Source organism: Salvelinus alpinus, chromosome 27, assembly GCF_045679555.1.
Source record: "Salvelinus alpinus chromosome 27, SLU_Salpinus.1, whole genome shotgun sequence".
In the NCBI taxonomy this organism is placed as follows: domain Eukaryota; kingdom Metazoa; phylum Chordata; class Actinopteri; order Salmoniformes; family Salmonidae; genus Salvelinus; species Salvelinus alpinus.
This window is the reverse complement of record NC_092112.1, coordinates 14,077,890-14,100,389: the sequence shown is the minus strand read 5'-3', so window position 1 is coordinate 14,100,389 and position 22,500 is coordinate 14,077,890. Positions and strand designations below refer to the sequence as shown.

The 22,500-nt window shown below is 45.4% G+C and overlaps 1 protein-coding gene across 2 annotated transcripts in view; it reads left to right on the top strand.

Moving 5' to 3' along the window:
* The window catches only part of LOC139555991 (B-cell lymphoma/leukemia 11B-like), a 56,516-nt gene that overhangs the window by 17,581 nt on the left and 16,435 nt on the right, over positions 1-22,500 (top strand). The window contains exons 1-2 of one of the 2 annotated variants that reach the window (XM_071369430.1): positions 3,131-3,271; positions 3,430-3,792. In XM_071369430.1, coding sequence (XP_071225531.1) covers positions 3,217-3,271; positions 3,430-3,792 — 418 coding nt within the window. In that variant the 5' untranslated portion in view covers positions 3,131-3,216. Of the gene's footprint in view, positions 1-3,130; positions 3,272-3,429; positions 3,793-22,500 lie in introns of those variants that run through there. The other variant, XM_071369429.1, reaches the window with a different exon arrangement.

Sequence of the window (22,500 nt, the reverse complement as noted above, 5' to 3'; positions counted from 1 at the left end):
ATCATTATTCAGGATTCATTCAGGACTATCTGTTTAGAAACATATTCTATTATCATTTACAATAAAAGTGACTCCAAAATGACACAATACATTATTTACCATGAATTTCTATTGGGCACAACATTTTCTGAAACACAACCAAAACAAACAGCAAATGCATCCAACAAGTATGTAGAGGCACAAGCTTGATGTAGTCATTGTTAGCTACGAATATGGGACCAAATACTCAAGTTTTTACTACTGAATAAATAGTTCTCGTTCTCATGTTTTTTTGTAAATATGTTTTTTTCTTTGTTTATTTCTGTCTTTTGCTATTTAAGTGGAATGTATGGGGAGGAGTCTGGGATGTATGGGGAGGAGTCTGGGATGTATGGGGAGGAGTCTGGGATGTATGGGGAGGAGTCTGGGATGTATGGGGAGGAGTCTGGAATGTATGGGGAGGAGTCTGGGATGTATGGGGAGGAGTCTGGGATGTATGGGAAGGAGTCTGGAATGTATGGGGAGGAGTCTGGAATGTATGGGAAGGAGTCTGGAATGTATGGGGAGGAGTCTGGGATGTATGGGGAGGAGTCTGGGATGTATGGGAAGGAGTCTGGAATGTATGAGGAGGGGTCTGGGATGTATGGGAAGGAGTCTGGGATGTATGATGAGGAGTCTTGGATGTATGGGGAGGAGTCTGGGATGTATGGGGAGGAGTCTGGAATGTATGGGAAGGAGTCTGGAATGTATGGGGAGGAGTCTGGGATGTATGAGGAGGAGTCTGGGATGTATGGGGAGGAGTCTTGAATGATGATCATACTCTTGCTTGAATAACGTGCGTAGTTGCTACTACTGACAGTATTGATATTATTGACATGTTTGATTGACATGACGAGTGGGACACTCCCCTGCGAGGATATGTCCTGTAGGTGCTTCCTACAGTTTTCCTACTCAAGGCTCTGATGAAGGAGATTCATGCCGAAACTTAAGCCGATTGTTTTCTTGTCTCGTCAATAAATCTATCAGATTTATGCAGCAACAGAGTGCTTATTTTTAATTCATTCTGGATAGTCACCAGTTGAAATATCCTGGGGTAAGGAATGTTTTTGGGATTTTCAAGTCTCTCAGTCGAGCACCTGATCTCCCCTTTTTGAGTTTAAACTGGGCTGAAGCGTTTGGCTAAACGTTCTTTACACATATAAGTGAATTTGTCCCAATACTTTTGGTTCCCTTAAAGTGGTGGACTATGCACAAAAAGTTCTGTAATTTCTAAACGGTTCACACTATATGGATGAAAGTACCCTAAATTTAAAGCTGACAGTCTGCACTTTAACCTCGTAGTTATTGTATCATTTTAAGTACAAAGTGCCAGAGCCAAAACAGCAAAGAACGTGTCACTGTCTCAATACTTTTGGAGCTCATTGTATTTCTCTCTCTTTCTCTTCCTTGCTTGATCTGTCTTTCTTTCTCACTTACACACGATCTCTCTCTCTCTCTCTCTCTCTCTCTCTCTCTCTCTCTCTCGCTCTCTCTCTCGCTCTCGCTCTCGCTCTCTCTCTCGCTCTCGCTCTCTCTCTCTCTGCTTATAGATGCAGTCACGTCAGGAATTGAGTTCATTTCAAATTATGCCACCCACCCATTTTAAATGTCCCTGGCAACTGAGATGAGGCTTTGATGCCAGGGCTAAGGAGACACACGGTCAACAAGGCCCATACTGAAACACATGGAAACACACTGAAACAGGCCCCATCAGGTGATATCCTGGCCCGGCTAGGTTAGAACTACATATTTGTCTTTCTCTTTTATGACATGGAAATGACCTGGCCCTGTTCCCAAGACACCGTTTAAGAGAAATATGCTGTGGGGAAAGGTCAGAGGTCAGGGAGTGGACTGGAAAGACAGACATAATGGAGGATTACGTGCAACTAAGAAACCATGTGAATCTCTGGGTCTGCCTCCCAAATGGCACCTTATTCCCTATATAGTACACTACTTTTGACCAGAGCCCTATTCCCTATATAGTGCACTACTTTAGACCAGAGCCCTATTCCCTATATAGTGCACTACTTTTGACCAGAGCCCTATGGGAATAGGGGGCCTTTTGGGACCCATATATTGTGTAACTGCCTGGCTGTAGCAGATGTGACTAGAAGTTTAGCCACACACACACACACTCACACACTCACACACTCACTCACTCGCTCGCTCGCTCGCTCGCACGCACGCACGCACGCACGCACGCACGCACGCACGCACGCACGCACGCACGCACGCACGCACGCACGCACACACACACACACACACACACACACACACACACACACACACACACACACACACACACACACACACACACACACACACACTGATCTGTGCCCTTGAATGTTTGTACGGCGAGAGACTGAAGGGAAATGCGGCTGGTAGACGATAGAGGCAGGCTCTACTGAGCTCCTCTCCCAGGCATCAACACCTCTCCCTGGCTACCCGCTCAGACAGAGTGCCCTGAGAGTCACTGGAGTTTCAAGCTTCCTGCAGGCCCTCTGGGAGAAGAGATACCGTAACCTATTGGTTATATCCGGTATTGTTACAGAGGAAGCGTCCTTAATGATTTTACACCATGTGACTTCACTGTAAAACAACCAGGGGAGAATGACTTATGGTTATTGATGACAGTGTCACCTGTGTAGAGAATGAGAGCTGCAGTACTGTCACCTGGGTTAGGAGTGGCTTCACTTTATAGATCTCTCTGAAGAGGATACACCTGTGTTCACACACACACACACACACACACACACACACACACACACACACACACACACACACACACACACACACACACACACACACACACACACACACACACACACACACACACACACACACACACACACACACACACACACACACACACATGAACACACACACACACATGTCCCCCCTCCCTGTCCTCACCCAACATAAACATCTGTTGTGGGGTGGATGTGGCCTACCTTGTTGCATGCCTGTAGTGAGGTTCCCATACAGCAGAAGCTATTGCAGAGAACAGCGAGCTGCACCGGAAACCCATAGGCCGCTGTGAAACGGTTCATAGCTTTACTCATAGTGTGTCAGCCACGCCTTCCCTCACTCATCTCAGCTCCCAGATAAGACGGAGGGTCTGAGGTGTTTGGTTGGTTTATTTGTTGCGGAAGGTTTATAGCAACACAGCTGCCTGCTTGTGTGGTGAGACTAAACAGTATGCTTAACATTAAGCAGGTTCTTTGGGGTGGTATGGAATTATGGCATTTTGCAGGTAATGTTATTTAAATCATACAGGAAAAACATAATTTCTTATTGACTTTAGTTTTGTACGATACCGTTTGTGCTGTTGACGATCACACGTAGCGTGTTCTAGAACTGTTTCATGATTGACATCTCATCTCTCCTCCCCCTTGTCATCTTCCCCCACAGCCGAGGCCAATCATGAGTTGGGGGTGGGAACTCGCTCCCCGGAGCCGTCCACTCCCAGCCCCACTCCGAGGAGGGCGGGGCCAGGGGAGCATGACCTCTTGACCTGTGGGAGGTGCCAGACCAACTTCCCTCTGGGAGACATCCTGGTCTTCATAGAGCATAAGAGACGGCTGTGCAATGGAGGAGGCCGCGCCCCTGGGGGGTTCTCCAAACCGGGCGAGAGGGGGAACCCCGTCTTGCTGCGGGGAGGGGCGGTGCCGGTGGAGGTGGGGGTGCAGGTGACCCCTCATGGGGAGGAAGAAGAGGAGAGGAGGCTGACGCCTGCTAAAGGAATCTGTCCCAAACAGGAAAGAGGAAACACAGGTAGGAAATCAGACCTCACTCTGAGCTTTGACACTCAATTACACACACACACACACACACACACACACACACACACACACACACACACACACACACACACACACACACACACACACACACACACACACACACACACACACACACACACACACACACACACACACACACACACACACACACACACACACACACACACACACACACACACACACGCACGCACACAGCTCTAAAGCTGCCTGAAGGACTCCTGCTGCTGAAACCAGTTGTGCCAGGACGTGACAGAGCCCTGTGTGTGTGTGTGTTCATAAGGAGATTCCACTGCATCAAAAGGTTAAGAAAGCTGATTAAAATGCTGTGGCTCGGAGGTGCAGAGAAGAGGATTAATAGAGAGGATATAGGACCATTCATCTGGATTAAAGAGACTGTTTAGTATTAGCAAGTGTAGCTGCAGGGGGACAAGCTCAAAGTTATCAGGCCACAAAGTCACCACTACAGGAAGTCAAACTGGTGGACTGGAGACAGTGGAATGGGTGAATTGGGGAATGAGTAAGTCAAGTCAGTCAATTGCAGAGATTTTTTGCTAAATAAAATATTGCTGCCGAACTCAACACGCTGGTGTAACAGCCAGAGAGAAATAGACACGTTTTGAGTTTATCCAAATCAATTTATTTAGAAGCAACGTGAGTCAGATCCAGATCCCACCCAGTTGAATTCCTTTCTTCCATCTCCACAGTATTACAGTGACCTTCCCTTGATTTAGTTCACCGGAGGAAAAGTCAACCTTATCTCTGGGAAGGCAGAGCAAGGAACCACTCCGGGGCTGAATTAATGAATTAAACAGTTCAAGAGCGTTTCAAGCTTTACTCAACACATTAGATTGCCACTTAGAGCCGTGTTCTTAAGTTTCAGCCAAACCAGATTATATTTAATAGGGCTAATTAGATCCAACATGGCTGCCAGACAGAGCCGAGCACATAGAGGGCCCGAGGTGAAAGGAGCAGAACACATGCTAGCCTATATGGGTCACAGAGAGCAGAGCACTGCGGTTAGGGAGGGAGGGAGTCTGGGAGAAGGGCTCACCCAGGGTCTGTGAAATGTAAACACACACACACACACACACACACACACACACACACACACACACACACACACACACACACACACACACACACACACACACACACACACACACACACACACACACACACACACACACACACACACACACACACACACACACACACACACACACACACACACAGAAACACAAGACATACAAACACACAAACATACAGGCAGGCACGTACAACATGCATGCACGCAAGTCTGCCCACATGCACACACCCAGGAACACGTTTTAACCCCTTCCTCTCCTGACTGAGACAGAGACAGATGAGTGGTTTCGTTTTGTAACATCCTGCCTTGGCTTTGTTCTGTGTCATCCGCTTAGACTACAAGGATGCTGCAAGGCACGGTACACTGGAGAAGACACACACACACACACACACACACACACACACACACACACACACACACACACACACACACACACGCACGCACGCACGCACGCACACACACACACACACACACACACACACAATGTTGGATGAAAATAGTCCTTCAGTGTCCTCTTTTTTTCCTTGCTTTTCTCTCGCTGATGCAACCCCGTGAGCGGTGTGTGTGTCACAGGTGGCTGGTGGCACCTTATTTGGGGAGTACGGGCTCATAGTAATGGCCAGAATGGAATGATATGTGTTTGATACCACTCCATTCACTATACTATGTAATTATGTTGTATTTATGATGTCATTATTATGAGTCGTCCTCCCCTCACCAGCCTCCTGTGGTGTGTGTACGGTTGAGACAGTGGTGTGTGTTTGAGATGTGTGTGAGTGTTGTGTGTGCGAAGATTGCTGCCAGGTCACCTGCTATACAAGTCGCTATTCGACGTCCTTCCGTGTCTGAGGACGTTGTTTTTGAAAGTTGTTTTTGAGTTTTTTTGTTTTAAGCCTTCCTAAATCTTAACCTTAACCATTCAGAGTTAATGCCTAAACTTAACCTTAAACACTTTGAAATATGACATTTGGAACAACTTTGACATTTTACGCTCTGTCTCTCTCTCTCTGTCTCTCTCTGTCTCTCTCTCTCTCTCTGTCTCTCTCTGTCTCTCTCTGTCTCTCTCTCTCTGTCTCTCTCTCTCTCTCTCTCTCTCTCTCTCTCTCTCTCTCTCTCTCTCTCTCTCTGTGTCGTTCTTTCTCTCTGTCTCTCTTTGTCTTCCTTTCTCTCTCTCTCTGTCTCTCTTTGTCTCTCTTTGTCTCTCTCTCTGTCTATCTCTCTCTCTGTCTCTCTTTGTCTCTATCTCTCTCTCTCTCTCTCTCTCTCTCTCTCTCTCTCTATCTCTCTCTTTGATCTGACTGGGTTGAGCTTGGTCTCTAGAGCTCCAGTTTAAGGCCCCAGACATTTCATTACTCTGTGGTGATATATTGTACAGTGTGGTAGAGACTCAGCAGCAGTGTGTGGGGTAGTTGTCCTGTTAACTGTAGTAGTATAGCAGAATCACAGCAGTAGAGTCTATAACGTGCCTTGGTATTCCGGTATCAAGAAGTGTATTTGAATGTGTCAGTGCGTTCTCTCTCTCTTCTCAGTTTTCCACTCTTCCCTCTCTCTTCTCTCTCTCTTCCCTATTTTCTCCCTGCCCTGCCACCCATTGCTCTTTTAATCACCTGGCATGCTCACATTAGCATATTAAATAGGCTTTAATCATGAAAAGCAATCAGGGTGTTGCATATTCATACGTTCGTTCCCTGTATAGTCGGGCAGGGTCCCTGTCTCGCTTCAGTACCAAGCAGGCCTAATCAGCACGCTGCCTGCGTAGTAGCTGCAGCCTGGCCCATCGCATGAAAACACACACACACACACACACACACACACACACACACACACACACACACACACACACACACACACACACACACACACACACACACACACACACACACACACACACACAGTGCACGTCTACTAACACATAAAAACAGTTTAGAAGTTCAGAAATAAGTTAACTTGCTACTTCTGGGTTTTTTCTCTGCAGTGGGAGATACAGATAGAGCAAGGGAAGGAAATGAGAGAGGAGAGGAGATGAGAGGAGAGGAGAGGAGAGGAGAGGAGAGGAGAGGAGAGGAGAGGAGAGGAGAGGAGAAGAGAGGAGAGGAGAGGAGAGGAGAGGAGAGGAGGAGAGGAGAGGAGAGGAGGTGAGAGGAGGAGAGGAGAGGAGAGAAAAGAAGAGAATAGGAAGGGAGGAGAGTAGAGGAAAAGAAAGGAGAGCGGGAAAAGAGATAAAATAGATTCTGAGACAGATCCCTCTGATTGGAGCTGTGAATATTTGTACAGACGTTCAAGGATACACACACACACACACACACACCTACATTAGCATAATGACTTTGTAGTTTTGCATTCATCACATTTGCATATGAAACCGTGTTAATTACTCCTGATGATATTTCGTTTCTACTTGCTTCATTTGATGTCCAGGCCTCAGGGTTGTGATTAAGGGTTATGGGGAGGCAGTTGGGTGTTGTGTGTGTGTGTGTGTGTGTGTGTGTGTGTGTGTGTGTGTGTGTGTGTGTGTGTGTGTGTGTGTGTGTGTGTGTGTGTGTGTGTGTGTGTGTGTGTGTGTGTGTGTGTGTATATGTGTGTGTGTGTGTGTGTGTGTTAGAGAGTCCTGCGTACGTGAGGTGTGTGTGTGTGTGTGCGTGTGTGTGTGTGTGTTAGAGAGTCCTGTGTACGTGAGGTGTGTGTGTGTGTATGTGTGTGTGTGTGTGTGTGTGTGTATGTGTGTGTGTGTGTGTGTGTGTGTGTGTGTGTGTGTGTGTGTGTGTGTGTGTGTGTGTGTGTGTGTGTGTGTGTGTGAGAGAGAGAGTCCTGCGTACGTGAGGGGTGTGTGTGTGAGTGTGTGTGTGTGTGTGTGTGTGTGTGTGTGTGTGTGTGTGTGTGTGTGTGTGTGTGTTAGAGAGTCCTGCGTACGTGAGGTGTGTGTGTGTGTGTGCGTGTGTGTGTGTGTGTTAGAGAGTCCTGTGTACGTGAGGTGTGTGTGTGTGTATGTGTGTGTGTGTGTGTGTGTGTGTGTGTGTGTGTGTGTGTGTGTGTGTGTGTGGAGAGAGAGAGTCCTGCGTACGTGAGGGGTGTGTGTGTGAGTGTGTGTGTGTGTGTGTGTGTGTGTGTGTGTGTGTGTGTGTGTGTGTGTGTGTGTGTGTGTGTGTGTGTGTGTGAGAGAGAGAGAGTCCTGCGTACGTGAGGGGTGTGTGTGTGTGAGTGTGTGTTTGTCTGCTCCAGTTGGTGTGTTCAGTGCAGTGTGTATTTTGGGAGACGCTCCTGTAGTAGTAGGATGCACTAAAGAATGTCAAAGGAGCATGTCTCTATACACAATAACCTCTTATGTCTGTCCTACGCTCTCTTTAAGTCTGTCCTACGCTCTCTTTAACTCTGTCCTACACTCTCTTTAAGTCTGTCCTGCGCTCTCTTTAAGTCTGTCCTACACTCTCTTTAAATCTGTCCTACGCTCTCTTTAAGTCTGTCCTACGCTCTCTTTAAGTCTGTCCTGCGCATTCCTTAAATCTGTCCTACACTCTCTTTAAGTCTGTCTAGAGCGCCCTCCTTATGTAGGGGAAGAGAGACACAATAACCCCTTATGTCTGTCCTACGCTCTCTTTAAGTCTGTCCTACGCTCTCCTTATGTAGGGGAAGAGAGACAGAACACAATACAGGAAATATGACTGAGACTGTACTTTCTGGGGTCTGGAGGACTACTCAGACCAGAACAGTGATTGCCTTTACCACAATTTGAATGCAGAAGTAAAAAAAAAACTATATTCAGACTTGGACACTCCCCACAGTGATTTCTTATGCCCTAATTTCAATGCAGAAATTGAGGAATTACACTCCAGATTTCAGCGAGAGAAAGGTTGCGTTGAAAGCTTTGTATGGTCTGCAAACTTTTTTTCATTTTTTTTTTCATTGTTGCAATTATGTATAAGCTGTAGATAGGCCTACCGAGTCTATATCACCTTACCTCCATCCTGCCCCGCCTCGCTCCGCATCTCTAGCCCACTACAGTGTTCCGTTTTCAGGCTAGCTGAGAGGAGACCACCCCAGGGCTGTCTGACTGCCTGGCTGTGTGTGTGTGTGTGTGTGTGTGTGTGTGTGTGTGTGTGTGTGTGTGTGTGTGTGTGTGTGTGTGTGTGTGTGTGTGTGTGTGTGTGTGTGTGTGTGTGTGTGTGTGTGTGTGTGTGTGTGTGTGTGTGTGTGTGTGTGTGTGTGTGTGTGTGTGTGTGTGTGTGTGTGTGCTACCAGGTTCAACCAGGTTCATACTTGGAGGCGTTAAACATGGTGATGGAGACACATATGTGTACCACCTGACCTATTGGAGCGACACACACACACACACACACACACACACACACACACACACACACACACACACACACACACACACACACACACACACACACACACACACACACACACACACACACACACACACACACACACACACACAACGGCTCCCACATGAAGGCATCAAACGGCCCTCTACCATCTTTATGGCACTCATATGGCAGCAGATTAGATATTTTCCTACCACAGTGGAGGAATAAAACTCACCACTAATTTGGACTGGGCTAGCGAGGGAGCGTTCAGAGATGCTTGCCGCTAAATTTCCGCATAATTGTGTGTGTGTGTGTGAATTTATGTGTGTGTGTATGTGTATGTATGTATGTATGTATGTATGTGTGTGTGTGTGTGTGTGTGTGTGTGTGTGTGTGTGTGTGTGTGTGTGTGTGTGTGTGTGTGTGTGTGTGTGTGTGTGTGTGTGTGTGTGTGTGTGTGTGTGTGTGTGGTGTCTGATGGTGCTGTCCAGATGTGCTGTGGGTTTTTATGTTGCTTAATAGGCGAGTCTTAAACGCGTAAAGAAATCACACCGCGTCCAGCTATGTCACAATGTGTGTGTAGATGTGTGTCACCCATTGCTTTTGGGTTAAGTCCGAAATGAAAAGCATTTGTGCTTTGTGTGAAGAAGGAGTAGAAGGAGAAGGAGTCGAAGGAGTAGAAGGAGAAGACGGAGTAGAAGGAGTAGAAGGAGAAGAAGGAGTAGAAGGAAAAGGAGTAGAGGGAGAAGGAGAAGGAGTAGAAGGAGAAGGAGTAGAAGGAGTAGAAGGAGTAGAAGGAGTAGAAGGAGTAGAAGGAGAAGGAGTAGAAGAAGGAGAAGGAGAAGTAGAAGGAGAAGAAGGAGAAGGAGTAGAGGGAGAAGGAGAAGGAGTAGGAGTAGAAGGAAAAGGAGTAGAGGGAGAAGGAGAAGGAGTAGAAGGAGAAGGAGTAGAAGGAGTAGAAGGAAAAGGAGTAGAGGGAGAAGGAAAAGGAGTAGAGGGAGAAGGAGAAGGAGTAGAAGGAGAAGGAGTAGAAGGAGTAGAAGGAGTAGAAGGAGAAGGAGTAGAAGAAGGAGAAGGAGAAGTAGAAGGAGAAGAAGGAGAAGGAGTAGAGGGAGAAGGAGAAGGAGTAGAAGGAGAAGGAGAAGGAGTAGAAGGAGAAGAAGGAGAAGGAGTAGAAGGAGTAGAAGGAGAAGGAGTAGACGGAGAAGGAGAAGGAGTAGAAGGAGAAGGAGTAGAAGGAGAAGGAGAAGGAGTAGAAGGAGAAGGAGTAGACGGAGAAGAAGGAGTAGAAGGAGAAGGAGTAGACGGAGAAGGAGAAGGAGTAGAAGGAGAAGGAGTAGAAGGAGAAGGAGTAGAAGGAATAGAAGGAGTAGAAGGAGTAGAAGGAGAAGGAGTAGACGGAGAAGAAGGAGTAGAAGGAGAAGGAGTAGAAGGAGAAGGAGTAGAAGGAATAGAAGGAGTAGAAGGAGTAGAAGGAGAAGGAGTAGAAGGAGAAGGAGTAGAAGGAGTAGAAGGAGAAGGAGAAGACGGAGAAGGAGTAGACGGTGTAGACGGAGAAGGAGGAGTAGAAGGAAAAGGAGTAGAAGGAGAAGAAGGAGAAGGAGGAGAAGGAGAAGAAGGAGAAGGAGTAGAAGGAGTAGAAGGAGAAGGAGTAGACGGAGAAGGAGAAGGAGTAGAAGGAGAAGGAGTAGAAGGAGAAGGAGAAGGAGTAGAAGGAGAAGGAGTAGAAGGAGAAGGAGTAGAAGGAGAAGGAGTAGAAGGAATAGAAGGAGTAGAAGGAGTAGAAGGAGAAGGAGTAGACGGAGAAGAAGGAGTAGAAGGAGAAGGAGTAGAAGGAGAAGGAGTAGAAGGAATAGAAGGAGTAGAAGGAGTAGAAGGAGAAGGAGTAGAAGGAGAAGGAGTAGAAGGAGTAGAAGGAGAAGGAGAAGACGGAGAAGGAGTAGACGGTGTAGACGGAGAAGGAGGAGTAGAAGGAGTAGAAGAAGGAGAAGGAGTAGAAGGAGTAGACGGAGTAGAAAGAGTAGAAGGAGAAGGAGTAGAAGGAGTAGAAGGAGAAGGAGTAGACGGAGTAGACGGAGAAGGAGGAGTAGACGGAGTAGAAGGAGTAGAAGGAGTAGAAGGAGAAGGAGTAGAAGGAGAAGGAGTAGAAGGAGTAGAAGAAGGAGAAGGAGTAGACGGAGTAGAAGGAGAAGGAGTAGAAGGAGTAGAAGGAGAAGGAGTAGAAGGAGTAGACGGAGTAGAAAGAGTAGAAGGAGAAGGAGTAGAAGGAGAAGGAGTAGACGGAGTAGACGGAGAAGGAGGAGTAGACGGAGTAGAAGGAGTAGAAGGAGTAGAAGGAGAAGGAGTAGACAGAGTAGAAGGAGTAGACGGAGTAGAAGGAGAAGGAGTAGAAGGAGAAGGAGTAGACGGAGTAGACGGAGAAGGAGGAGTAGACGGAGTAGAAGGAGTAGAAGGAGTAGAAGGAGAAGGAGTAGACAGAGTAGAAGGAGTAGACGGAGTAGAAGGAGAAGGAGTAGAAGGAGAAGGAGTAGACGGAGTAGAAGGAGAAGGAGTAGAAGGAGAAGGAGTAGACGGAGTAGAAGGAGTAGACGGAGTAGAAGGAGAAGGAGTAGAAGGAGTAGACGGAGAAGGATGAGTAGAAGGAGTAGACGGAGTAGAAGGAGTAGACGGAGAAGGATGAGTAGAAGGAGTAGACGGAGTAGACGGAGTAGAAGGAGAAGGAGTAGACGGAGTAGAAGGAGTAGAAGAAGGAGAAGGAGTAGACGGAGTAGAAGGAGAAGGAGTAGAAGGACGGAGTAGGCGGAGTAGACGGAGAAGGATGAGTAGAAGGAGTAGACGGAGTAGAAGGAGAAGGAGTGGACGGAGTAGACGGAGTAGAAGGAGGAGACGGAGAAGGAGGAGAAGGAGGAGTAGAAGGAGAAGGAGTAGATGGAGAAGGAGGAGAAGGAGGAGTAGAAGGAGAAGGAGTAGATGGAGAAGGAGGAGAAGAAGGAGAAGGAGTAGACGGAGTAGACGGAGAAGGAGGAGTAGCGACTAGCAAGTAGCGATAGTGGTACTGATACGCTTTCTCAGTTGATCTGTGAATGGAAGGAGACTGTTTCAACAAGGTGTCTGATGTAGTACTGTTAAAGTACCACAGTGAATGTAGTTTGCTGCTCACTGAGAGAGATTTTCCATACATACACCTTGTGATTGAGATTGAATGCTGTGAATGGTGTAGTGTTGAGCCCAAGGCCTTGCTGTGCAGGTGTTCTAGAGGCTTGACATTAACGTCCTCTGATTCTCCCAAGAAGAGCTATATTTCTAAAGATTGAATATGATGCCAACAACCATACACGTTTTTTTATTTTCGGAGATGCTTTTCGACCGACCAGGGATTGTCACAACAATTAGAAACCTGCCCTGCAACATAGACAAGAGACTTACCCCTGCTTTAAAACCAGTCTTTAGGTAACAACTTAAGCCTTTCATAAATGACAGACATGGGATAAAAAGCTCTTTAGACATTTTTCTAAGTCTATTGGACAGTATGCAAACTTCAGAGAATATGTTCCCCATTTAGGAAATAGGAGAGCTGTTCTGACCAGGGCGTGTTTTGACCAGGGCGTGTTCTGACCAGGGCGTGTTCTGACCAGGGCGTGTTTTGACCAGGGCGTGTTCTGACCAGGGCGTGTTCTGACCAGGGCGTGTTTTGACCAGGGCGTGTTCTGACCAGGGCGTGTTTTGACCAGGGCGTGTTCTGACCAGGGCGTGTTTTGACCAGGGCGTGTTTTGACCAGGGCGTGTTCTGACCAGGGCGTGTTCTGACCAGGGCGTGTTCTGACCAGGGCGTGTTCTGACCAGGGCGTGTTCTGATCAGGGCGTGTTCTGACCAGGGCGTGTTTTGACCAGGGCGTGTTCTGACCAGGGCGTGTTTTGACCAGGGCGTGTTCTGACCAGGGCGTGTTTTGACCAGGGCGTGTTTTGACCAGGGCGTGTTCTGACCAGGGCGTGTTCTGACCAGGGCGTGTTTTGACCAGGGCGTGTTCTGACCAGGGCGTGTTTTGACCAGGGCGTGTTCTGACCAGGGCGTGTTCTGACCAGGGCGTGTTCTGACCAGGGCGTGTTCTGACCAGGGCGTGTTTTGACCAGGGCGTGTTCTGACCAGGGCGTGTTTTGACCAAGGCGTGTTCTGACCAGAGCGTGTTCTGACCAGGGCGTGTTCTGACCAGGGTGTGTTTTGACCAGGGCGTGTTCTGACCAGGGCGTGTTTTGACCAGGGCGTGTTTTGACCAGGGCGTGTTCATTCACTGAATTTTTCTGTTGAAAAGTAGATGGTGTGTTTACATTCTGACTGTGTGTGGTTTTGTAAAGACGGTCTTGTGTGTTTGAGAGAAGGGTTAATCCCAGTTACTTTAGTGTTATTATGTATCTTAGTGTCTTATTGGCTGATCTGTCTGTCTGATATAGTACTGTTAAAGTGAAGAGACAGACTGCAGTGTCTACACTTAATTAAGTAAAATTGTTAACAGCTTCATTATTAAGTTAAATTGTTAAGAGCTACATTATTAAGTTACATTGTTAATAGTTACATTATTAAGTTACATTGTTAATAGTTACATTATTAAGTTAAATTGTTAATAGCTACATTATTAAGTTAAATTGTTAATAGCTACATTATTAAGTCAAATTGTTAACTGCTACATTATTAAATTACATTGTTAATAGCCACATTATTAAGTTACATTGTTAATAGCTACAGGCCATTATTAAGTTAAATTGTTAACAGCTACATTATTAAGTTAAATGTTGAATAGCTACTTGTTAATAGCAAAAGTATTAACTTAAATTGTTAATAGCTACAGGCCATTATTAAGTTACATTGTTAACAGCTACATTATTAAGTTACATTGTTAATAGTTACATTATTAAGTTAAATTGTTAACAGCTACATTATTAAGTTACCTTCCTAACAGCTACATTATTAGGTTAAATTGTTAACATCCACATTATTAAGTTAAATTGTTAACAGCTACATTATTAAGTTACCTTCTTAACAGCTACATTATTAGGTTAAATTGTTAACATCCACATTATTAAGTTAAATTGTTAACAGCTACATTATTAAGTTACCTTCTTAACAGCTACATTATTAGGTTAAATTGTTAACATCCACATTATTAAGTTAAATTGTTAACAGCTACATTATTAAGTTAAATTGTTAATAGTTACATTATTAAGTTTAATTGTTAATAGCTACATTATTAAGTTACATTGTTAATAGTTATATTATTAAGTTAAATTGTTAATAGCTACATTATTAAGTAAAATTGTCAACAGCTACATTATTAAGTTAAATTGTTAACAGCTACATTATTAAGTTAAATTGTTAACAGCTACATTATTAAGTTAAATTGTTAATAGTTATATTATTAAGTTAAATTGTTAATAGCTACATTATTAAGTTAAATTGTTAATAGCTACATTATTAAGTTAAATTGTTAATAGCTACATTATTAAGTTAAATTGTTAACAGCTACATTATTAAGTTAAAATGTTAACAGCTACATTATTAAGTTAAATTGTTAAACGCTACATTATTAAGTTAAATTGTTAACATCTACATTATTAAGTTACATTGTTAATAGTTACATTATTAAGTTAAAATGTTAACAGCTACATTATTAAGTTAAAATGTTAACAGCTACATTATTAAGTTAAATTGTTAACATCTACATTATTAAGTTAAATTGTTAACATCTACATTATTAAGTTAAATTGTTAACATCTACATTATTAAGTTAAATTGTTAATAGTTACATTATTAAGTTACATTGTTAATAGTTACATTATTAAGTTAAATTGTTAATAGCTACATTATTAAGTTAAATTGTTAATAGTTACATTATTAAGTAACATTGTTAATAGTTACATTATTAAGTTAAATTGTTAACATCTACATTATTAAGTTACATTGTTAATAGTTACATTATTAAGTAACATTGTTAATAGTTACATTATTAAGTAACATTGTTAATAGTTACATTATTAAGTAACATTGTTAAAAGTTACATTATTAAGTTACATCCTTAACAGCTACATTATTAAGTTACATCCTTAACAGCTACATTGTTAAGCTACATTGTTACTAGTTACATTATTGTCAGTTGTATGAATCACAGACAAATAATGAAAATTAAGTTGTTCAAATAATATCATATCTTCTTTTTGTTTTATTAAATCTTGTAATAATGTATGTATTGTACCTTCTCAATAATTTGATCTAAATCACTGTGGAGGTTTATATTGTATATATCCCCCCTCCTTATTTAAAAAGAGAAAGAAATCCCATTTGGCTGATGACAATAGACCCAGGGGAATTATCTCTGCAAGGTTACAGAGGTACCATGATAACAAGTCAACCTAAACACACACACACAGACACACGCACGCACGCACGCACGCACGCACGCACACACACACACACACACACACACACACCCCTTCTCCTCCGTGCTCTTTCCCAGAACAGAGCTAAAAGAAAGAGTCAGATGTTATCAGTGTGATTGGAGCCAGCGGAGCAAGGAGCTAGTCTGGGCCTGTGGCAGGAGGTAACAGCCAGGGTAGCCAGGGCTGGGGTGTGGTGGGACAGCGCGGGCCCCTACTTCAGTCTGTGTGTGTTAGACTGGATGGATGAAAGCCTTCTTAACTATAAGCTATGCAGGAGCCGTGCCAGGAGCAGGACATGTATCAGATTGATAAGAGCCAGGGGATGCTCTATCTCTCTCTCCCTCCCTCTGTCTCCTTCTCTCTCTCTCTCTCTCTCTCTCTCTCTCTCTCTCTCTCTCTCTCTCTCTCTCTCTCTCTCTCTCTCTCTCTCTCTCTCTCTCTCTCTCTCCCTCTCTCTCTCTGTCTCTCTCTCTCTCTCTCTCTCTCTCTCTCTCTGTCTCTCTCCATTTATCTCTCTCTCTGTCTCTCTCTCCCTCTATTTCTCCCTCTATTTCTCCCTCTATTTCTCTCTCCATTTCTCTCTCTCTGTCTCTCTCTCTGTTTCTGTATGTCTGTCCCTCTCTCTCTTTCTATCAATTCAATTCAATTCAAAGGGCTTTGTTGGCATGGGAAACACATGTTTTCATTCCCAAAGAAAGTGAAATAGATAATAAACAAAGTGAAATATATAATAATAAATTAACAGTAAACATTACACTCCAAAAGAATAAAGACATTTCAAATGTCACATCTCTCTCTCCATCTACAGGAGCAGATACACCCATAGGGGAGGTCCAGGGCCAAACACATCGTTCTCACAGACCCAACTGTCACTGTGTGTGTGTCTCTGTGTGTGTGTCTGCCGCTGTGCGTGAATGTGATTTAGGGGGGGGGGTGTTGTGGAGTGAGGTGTGTTATTTTAGCTTACACCTCCGGTGCGAGCCAAGAGACGGTTTGGTTCGCCCTCACTTTGTTTGAGAAGTCCACAGATAGAGAGAGTTTACCTGGAGACATGACTTTTATAGTGACAACATGTCCTCCCTGTTGCTCTACTGTCTCCTATTGAAGCCTTGTGCTGTAGCTGACTGTCATAAAGTGTAGTGGACCACCCATTCATACACTAGGTATTACTGTAACATCCCTTCTGCTGGTGTCTGTCTATCTGATCCGAGATCAGCACTCCTACTCTGAGAAGTTGTGACTACCGTCCCAGGTCTAAGGCAGCATGTGACGAGCAGGTTTTTATAGTTCCCTGATTGGTTAGGATGGAAGGCTTGTTCTCTGTGAGAGTGGTGGTACTTTACAGTGTAATAAGGGAATGGATTTAACTGGCTGGGCCAGCTGGGGATGATTACGCTGCAGTGTACTGTGCTGTCTGAGCCCAGAGACACTGCTGCTGAGGGTTAGGAACCCACATTTCGGCATGTCTGCCAGTCCCCTAGTGTCCCAGTCCTGCAGCCTCAGTACCAACCTCAGTTCTCTATCCCTCAGTCATCTATCCCTCAGTCCTCTATCCCTCAGTCCTCTATACCTCAGTCCTCTATCCCTCAGTCCTCTATCCCTCAGTCCTCTATCCATCAGTCCTCTATACCTCAGTCCTCTATCCCTCAGTCCTCTATCCCTCAGTCCTCTATCCCTCAGTCCTCTATCCATCAGTCCTCTATACCTCAGGCCTCTATCCCTCAGTCCTCTATCCCTCAGTCCTCTATCCCTCAGTCCTCTATCCATCAGTCCTCTATACCTCAGTCCTCTATCCCTCAGTCCTCTATCCCTCAGTCCTCTATCCCTCAGTCCTTTATCCCTCAGTCCTCTATACCTCAGTCCTCTATCCCTCAGTCCTCTATCCCTCAGTCCTCTATCCCTCAGTCCTCTATCCCTCAGTCCTCTATACCTCAGTCCTCTATCCCTCAGTCCTCTATCCCTCAGTCCTCTATCCCTCAGTCCTCTATCCCTCAGTCCTCTGTCCCTCAGTCCTCTATCCCTCAGTCCTCTATCCCTCAGTCGTTTATCCCTCAGTCCTCTATCCCTCAGTCCTCTATCCCTCAGTCCTCTATCCCTCAGTCCTCTATCCCTCAGTCCTCTATCCCTCAGTCCTCTATCCCTCAGTCCTCTATACCTCAGTCCTCTATCCCTCAGTCCTCTATCCCTCAGTCCTCTATCCCTCAGTCCTCTATCCCTCAGTCCTCTATCCCTCAGTCCTCTATCCCCCAGTCCTCTATCCCTCAGTTCTCTATCCCTCAGTCGTTTATCCCTCAGTCCTCTATCCCTCAGTCCTCTGTCCCTCAGTCCTCTATCCCCCAGTCCTCTATCCCTCAGTTCTCTATCCCTCAGTCGTTTATCCCTCAGTCCTCTATCCCTCAGTCCTCTGTCCCTCAGTCCTCTATCCCTCAGTCCTCTATCCCTCAGTCGTTTATCCCTCAGTCCTCTATCCCTCAGTCCTCTATCCCTCAGTCGTTTATCCCTCAGTCCTCTATCCCTCAGTCCTCTATCCCTCAGTCGTTTATCCCTCAGTCCTCTATCCCTCAGTCCTCAATCCCTCAGTCCTCTATCCCTTAGTCCTCTATCCCTCAGTCGTTTATCCCTCAGTCCTCTATCCCTCAGTCCTCTATCCCCCAGTCCTCTATCCCGCAGGTCTCTATCCCTCAGTCGTTTATCCCTCAGTCCTCTATCCCTCAGTCCTCTGTCCCTCAGTCCTCTATCCCCCAGTCCTCTATCCCTCAGTTCTCTATCCCTCAGTCGTTTATCCCTCAGTCCTCTATCCCTCAGTCCTCTGTCCCTCAGTCCTCTATCCCTCAGTCCTCTATACCTCAGTCCTCTATCCCTCAGTCCTCTGTCCCTCAGTCCTCTATCCCTCAGTCCTCTATCCCTCAGTCCTCTATCCCTCAGTCGTTTATCCCTCAGTCCTCTATCCCTCAGTCCTCTATCCCTCAGTCGTTTATCCCTCAGTCCTCTATCCCTCAGTCCTCAATCCCTCAGTCCTCTATCCCTCAGTCCTCTATCCCTCAGTCGTTTATCCCTCAGTCCTCTATCCCTCAGTCCTCTATCCCCCAGTCCTCTATCCCGCAGGTCTCTATCCCTCAGTCGTTTATCCCTCAGTCCTCTATCCCTCAGTCCTCTGTCCCTCAGTCCTCTATCCCTCAGTCCTCTATCCCTCAGCCCTCTGTCCCTCAGTCGTTTATCCCTCAGTCCTCAATCCCTCAGTCCTCTATCCCTCAGTCCTCTATACCTCAGTCCTCTATCCCTCAGTCCTCTGTCCCTCAGTCCTCTGTCCCTCAGTCCTCTATCCCTCAGTCCTCTATCCCCCAGTCCTCTATCCCTCAGTCCTCTATCCCTCAGTCGTTTATCCCTCAGTCCTCTATACCTCAGTCCTCTATCCCTCATTCATCTATCCCTCATTCATCTATACCTCAGTCCTCTATACCTCAGTCCTCTATCCCTCAGTCATCTATCCCTCAGTTGTCTATCCCTCAGTCCAACATCCCCACCCCTAGTGCTCACCATTCTCCTCCAATCCCTCCTGTTTCTTCCCAGCTCAAGCCCCAGACTCAGCCTTAGTCCCCCTACTCCCCACCAGGGACAGGCTTACAGTACCTCCCACAGCCCTGCGGAGCAGCAGAACAGCCAGACTCCATGTGACATTTTGAAATCTCAGCAAAATTATTATTACAAAGAGAGAGAGACCATATGAACTGACAGAGAGAGAGAGAGATACCATATGAACTGCTTTGGAGAGCTGAACTGGTGCATGGACATTACGAAAACATTTAAAAGCCCAGCTGTATCTGGTCTCTCTCTCTCTCTCTCTCTCTCTCTCTCTCTCTCTCCCTCTCTCTCTCTCTCTCTCTCTCTCTGTGTCTCTCTCTGTCTCTCTCTCTCTTTCTCTCTCTCTGTCTCTCTCTGTCTCTCTCTCTCTCTTTCGCTGCTGTCCATAAAGAGATTCTAATAGCAGAAGATGTAGGGACATGGGGAGAGAGGTGGAGGGATGGAGGGAGGGATGGAGGGAAGGAAGGATGGAGGGAGTAACGGAGCTGGGAGAGAAGGATGGAGGGAGGGAAGTGATGGAGGGAGGGAAGGTAATCCAAGCAACAGAAAATAATGAACCTCTTCGTGTCAAATCAAATCAAATCAAATTGTATTTGTCACATACACATGGTTAGCAGATGTTAATGCGAGTGTTGCGAAATGCTTGTGCTTCTAGTTCCGACAATGCAGTAATAACCAACGAGTAATCTAACCTAACAATTTCACAACAATTACCTTATACGCACAAGTGTAAAGGGATGAAGAATATGTACATAAAGATATATGAATGAGTGATGGTACAGAACGGCATAGGCAAGATGCAGTAGATGGTATCGAGTACAGTATATTCATATGAGATGCGTAATGTAGGGTATGTAAACATTATATTAAGTGGCATTGTTTAAAGTGGCTAGTGATGCATTTTTTACATACATTTTTCCATTATTAAAGTGGCTGGAGTCTGAACTCAGCTCTCTCTCCTTTCTTCTCTCTATTCAATTCAATTCAATTCAATTCAAGGGGCTTTATTGGCATGGGAAACATGTGTTAACATTGCCAAAGCAAGTGAGGTAATAATAATATACAAAAGTGAAATAAACAATAAAAATTAACAGTAAACATTACACATACAGAAGTTTCAAAACAATAAAGACATTACAAATGTCATATTATATATATACAGTGTTGTAACAATGTACAAATGGTTAAAGTACACAAGGGAAAATAAATAACCATAAATATGGGTTGTATTTACAATGGTGTTTGTTCTTCACTGGTTGCCCTTTTCTTGTGGCAACAGGTCACAAATCTTGCTGCTGTGATGGCACACTGTGGAATTTCACCCAGTAGATATGGGAGTTTATCAAAATTGGATTTGTTTTCGAATTCTTTGTGGATCTGTGTAATCTGAGGGAAATATGTCTCTCTAATATGGTCATACATTGGGCAGGAGGTTAGGAAGTGCAGCTCAGTTTCCACCTCATTTTGTGGGCAGTGAGCACATAGCCTGTCTTCTCTTGAGAGCCATGTCTGCCTACGGCGGCCTTTCTCAATAGCAAGGCTATGCTCACTGAGTCTGTACATAGTCAAAGCTTTCCTTAAGTTTGGGTCAGTCACAGTGGTCAGGTATTCTGCCGCTGTGTACTCTCTGTTTAGGGCCATATAGCATTCTAGTTTGCTCTGTTCTCTATCTCCCTGTTCTATCTATCTATCTATCTATCTATCTATCTATCTATCTATCTATCTATCTATCTATCTATCTATCTATATCTATCTATCTATCTATCTATCTATCTATCTATCTATCTATCTATCTATCTGTCTGTCTGTCTGTCTGTCTGTCTGTCTGTCTGTCTGTCTGTCTGTCTGTCTGTCTGTCTGTCTGTCTGTCTGTCTGTCTGTCTGTCTGTCTGTCTGTCTGTCTGTCTGTCTGTCTGTCTGTCTGTCTGTCTGTCTGTCTGTCTGTCTGTCTGTCTGTCTGTCTGTCTGTCTGTCTGTCTGTCTGTCTGTCTGTCTGTCTGTCTGTCTGTCGCTCTCTCTCTCTCTATTCCCTTAATCTTGTTTTCTCTCAACCACAAGCACATGTGATAGTCATCCATCAACCTCATCCAGCGACACATGATAGACAGCAGACACAGCGGGACCCCCCCCCCCCCCCACACACACACACTCAAACACACACTACAGTTATGAGTCGATGAGTCAGGCTCACAGAGATGCCTCAGGAAGCTTAGCTAATGCACTTTTGGAGCTCTGGTTTTTTGTTGTTGAGCGACTACAGAGGCTGAGTCAAGAACCATAGCTCTTACTGACAGAGAGGTCTTTCCAGTTCTTTTTCACAGCTTGTCCCCGTGCCCTGAGAGATGCCTTGGAGGCTTGGAGCACAGCAGAGCAGCTCTTATAGTTTGCTACACGAGAGGCTGGTTGTTATTGTCTGTCTCTGGTTATGCTGCTGGAGATACATGATACACGAGAGGCTGGTTGTTATTGTCTGTTTCTGTTTCTGATACCTGTATTGTTCCATTCACTCAGTTGACCTGCATCTCATGAGACATACAGGTCAGGGAGGCAGATATACATACCTTAGACAGGTGTGTGTGTGCGCATGTGCGTGTCTGTCCTTGTATCCCACACACCGATTTGGCAGCCCCGTCCCCTTAAAGCCTCCCTCTGTCTGTCAGGACTTTCAGCAGGCCTAGTTCAGATTGGCTGCAGATGCACACACACACACACACACACACACACACACACACACACACACACACACACACACACACACACACACACACACACACACACACACACACACACACACACACACACACACACACACACACACACACACACACACACACACACACACACACACACACACACACACCAACAGAGCTCACACACATGTAAGTGGTTATAGTTGGCCTGGGCCTGCTTTGAGTTAGTTTGAGAGCCTTACCCTGTTCCTGCTACTGCCACCCTCACAGTGGCTATATGCTGCTCTGCTCTGTTCTGTTCTGCTCTGTTCTGTTCTGTTCTGTTCTGCTCTGTCCTGTTCTGTTCTGCTCTGCTCTGCTCTGTTCTGTTCTGCTCTGTTCTGTTCTGCTCTGTTCTGTTCTGTTCTGTTCTGCTCTGTCCTGCTCTGTTCTGTTCTGTTCTGTTCTGTTCTTCTCTGCTCTGTTCTTCTCTGCTCTGTTCTGCTCTGTTCTGTTCTGCTCTGTTCTGCTCTGTTCTGCTCTGCTCTGTTCTGCTCTATTCTGCTCTGCTCTGTTCTACTCTGTTCTGTTCTGTTCTGCTC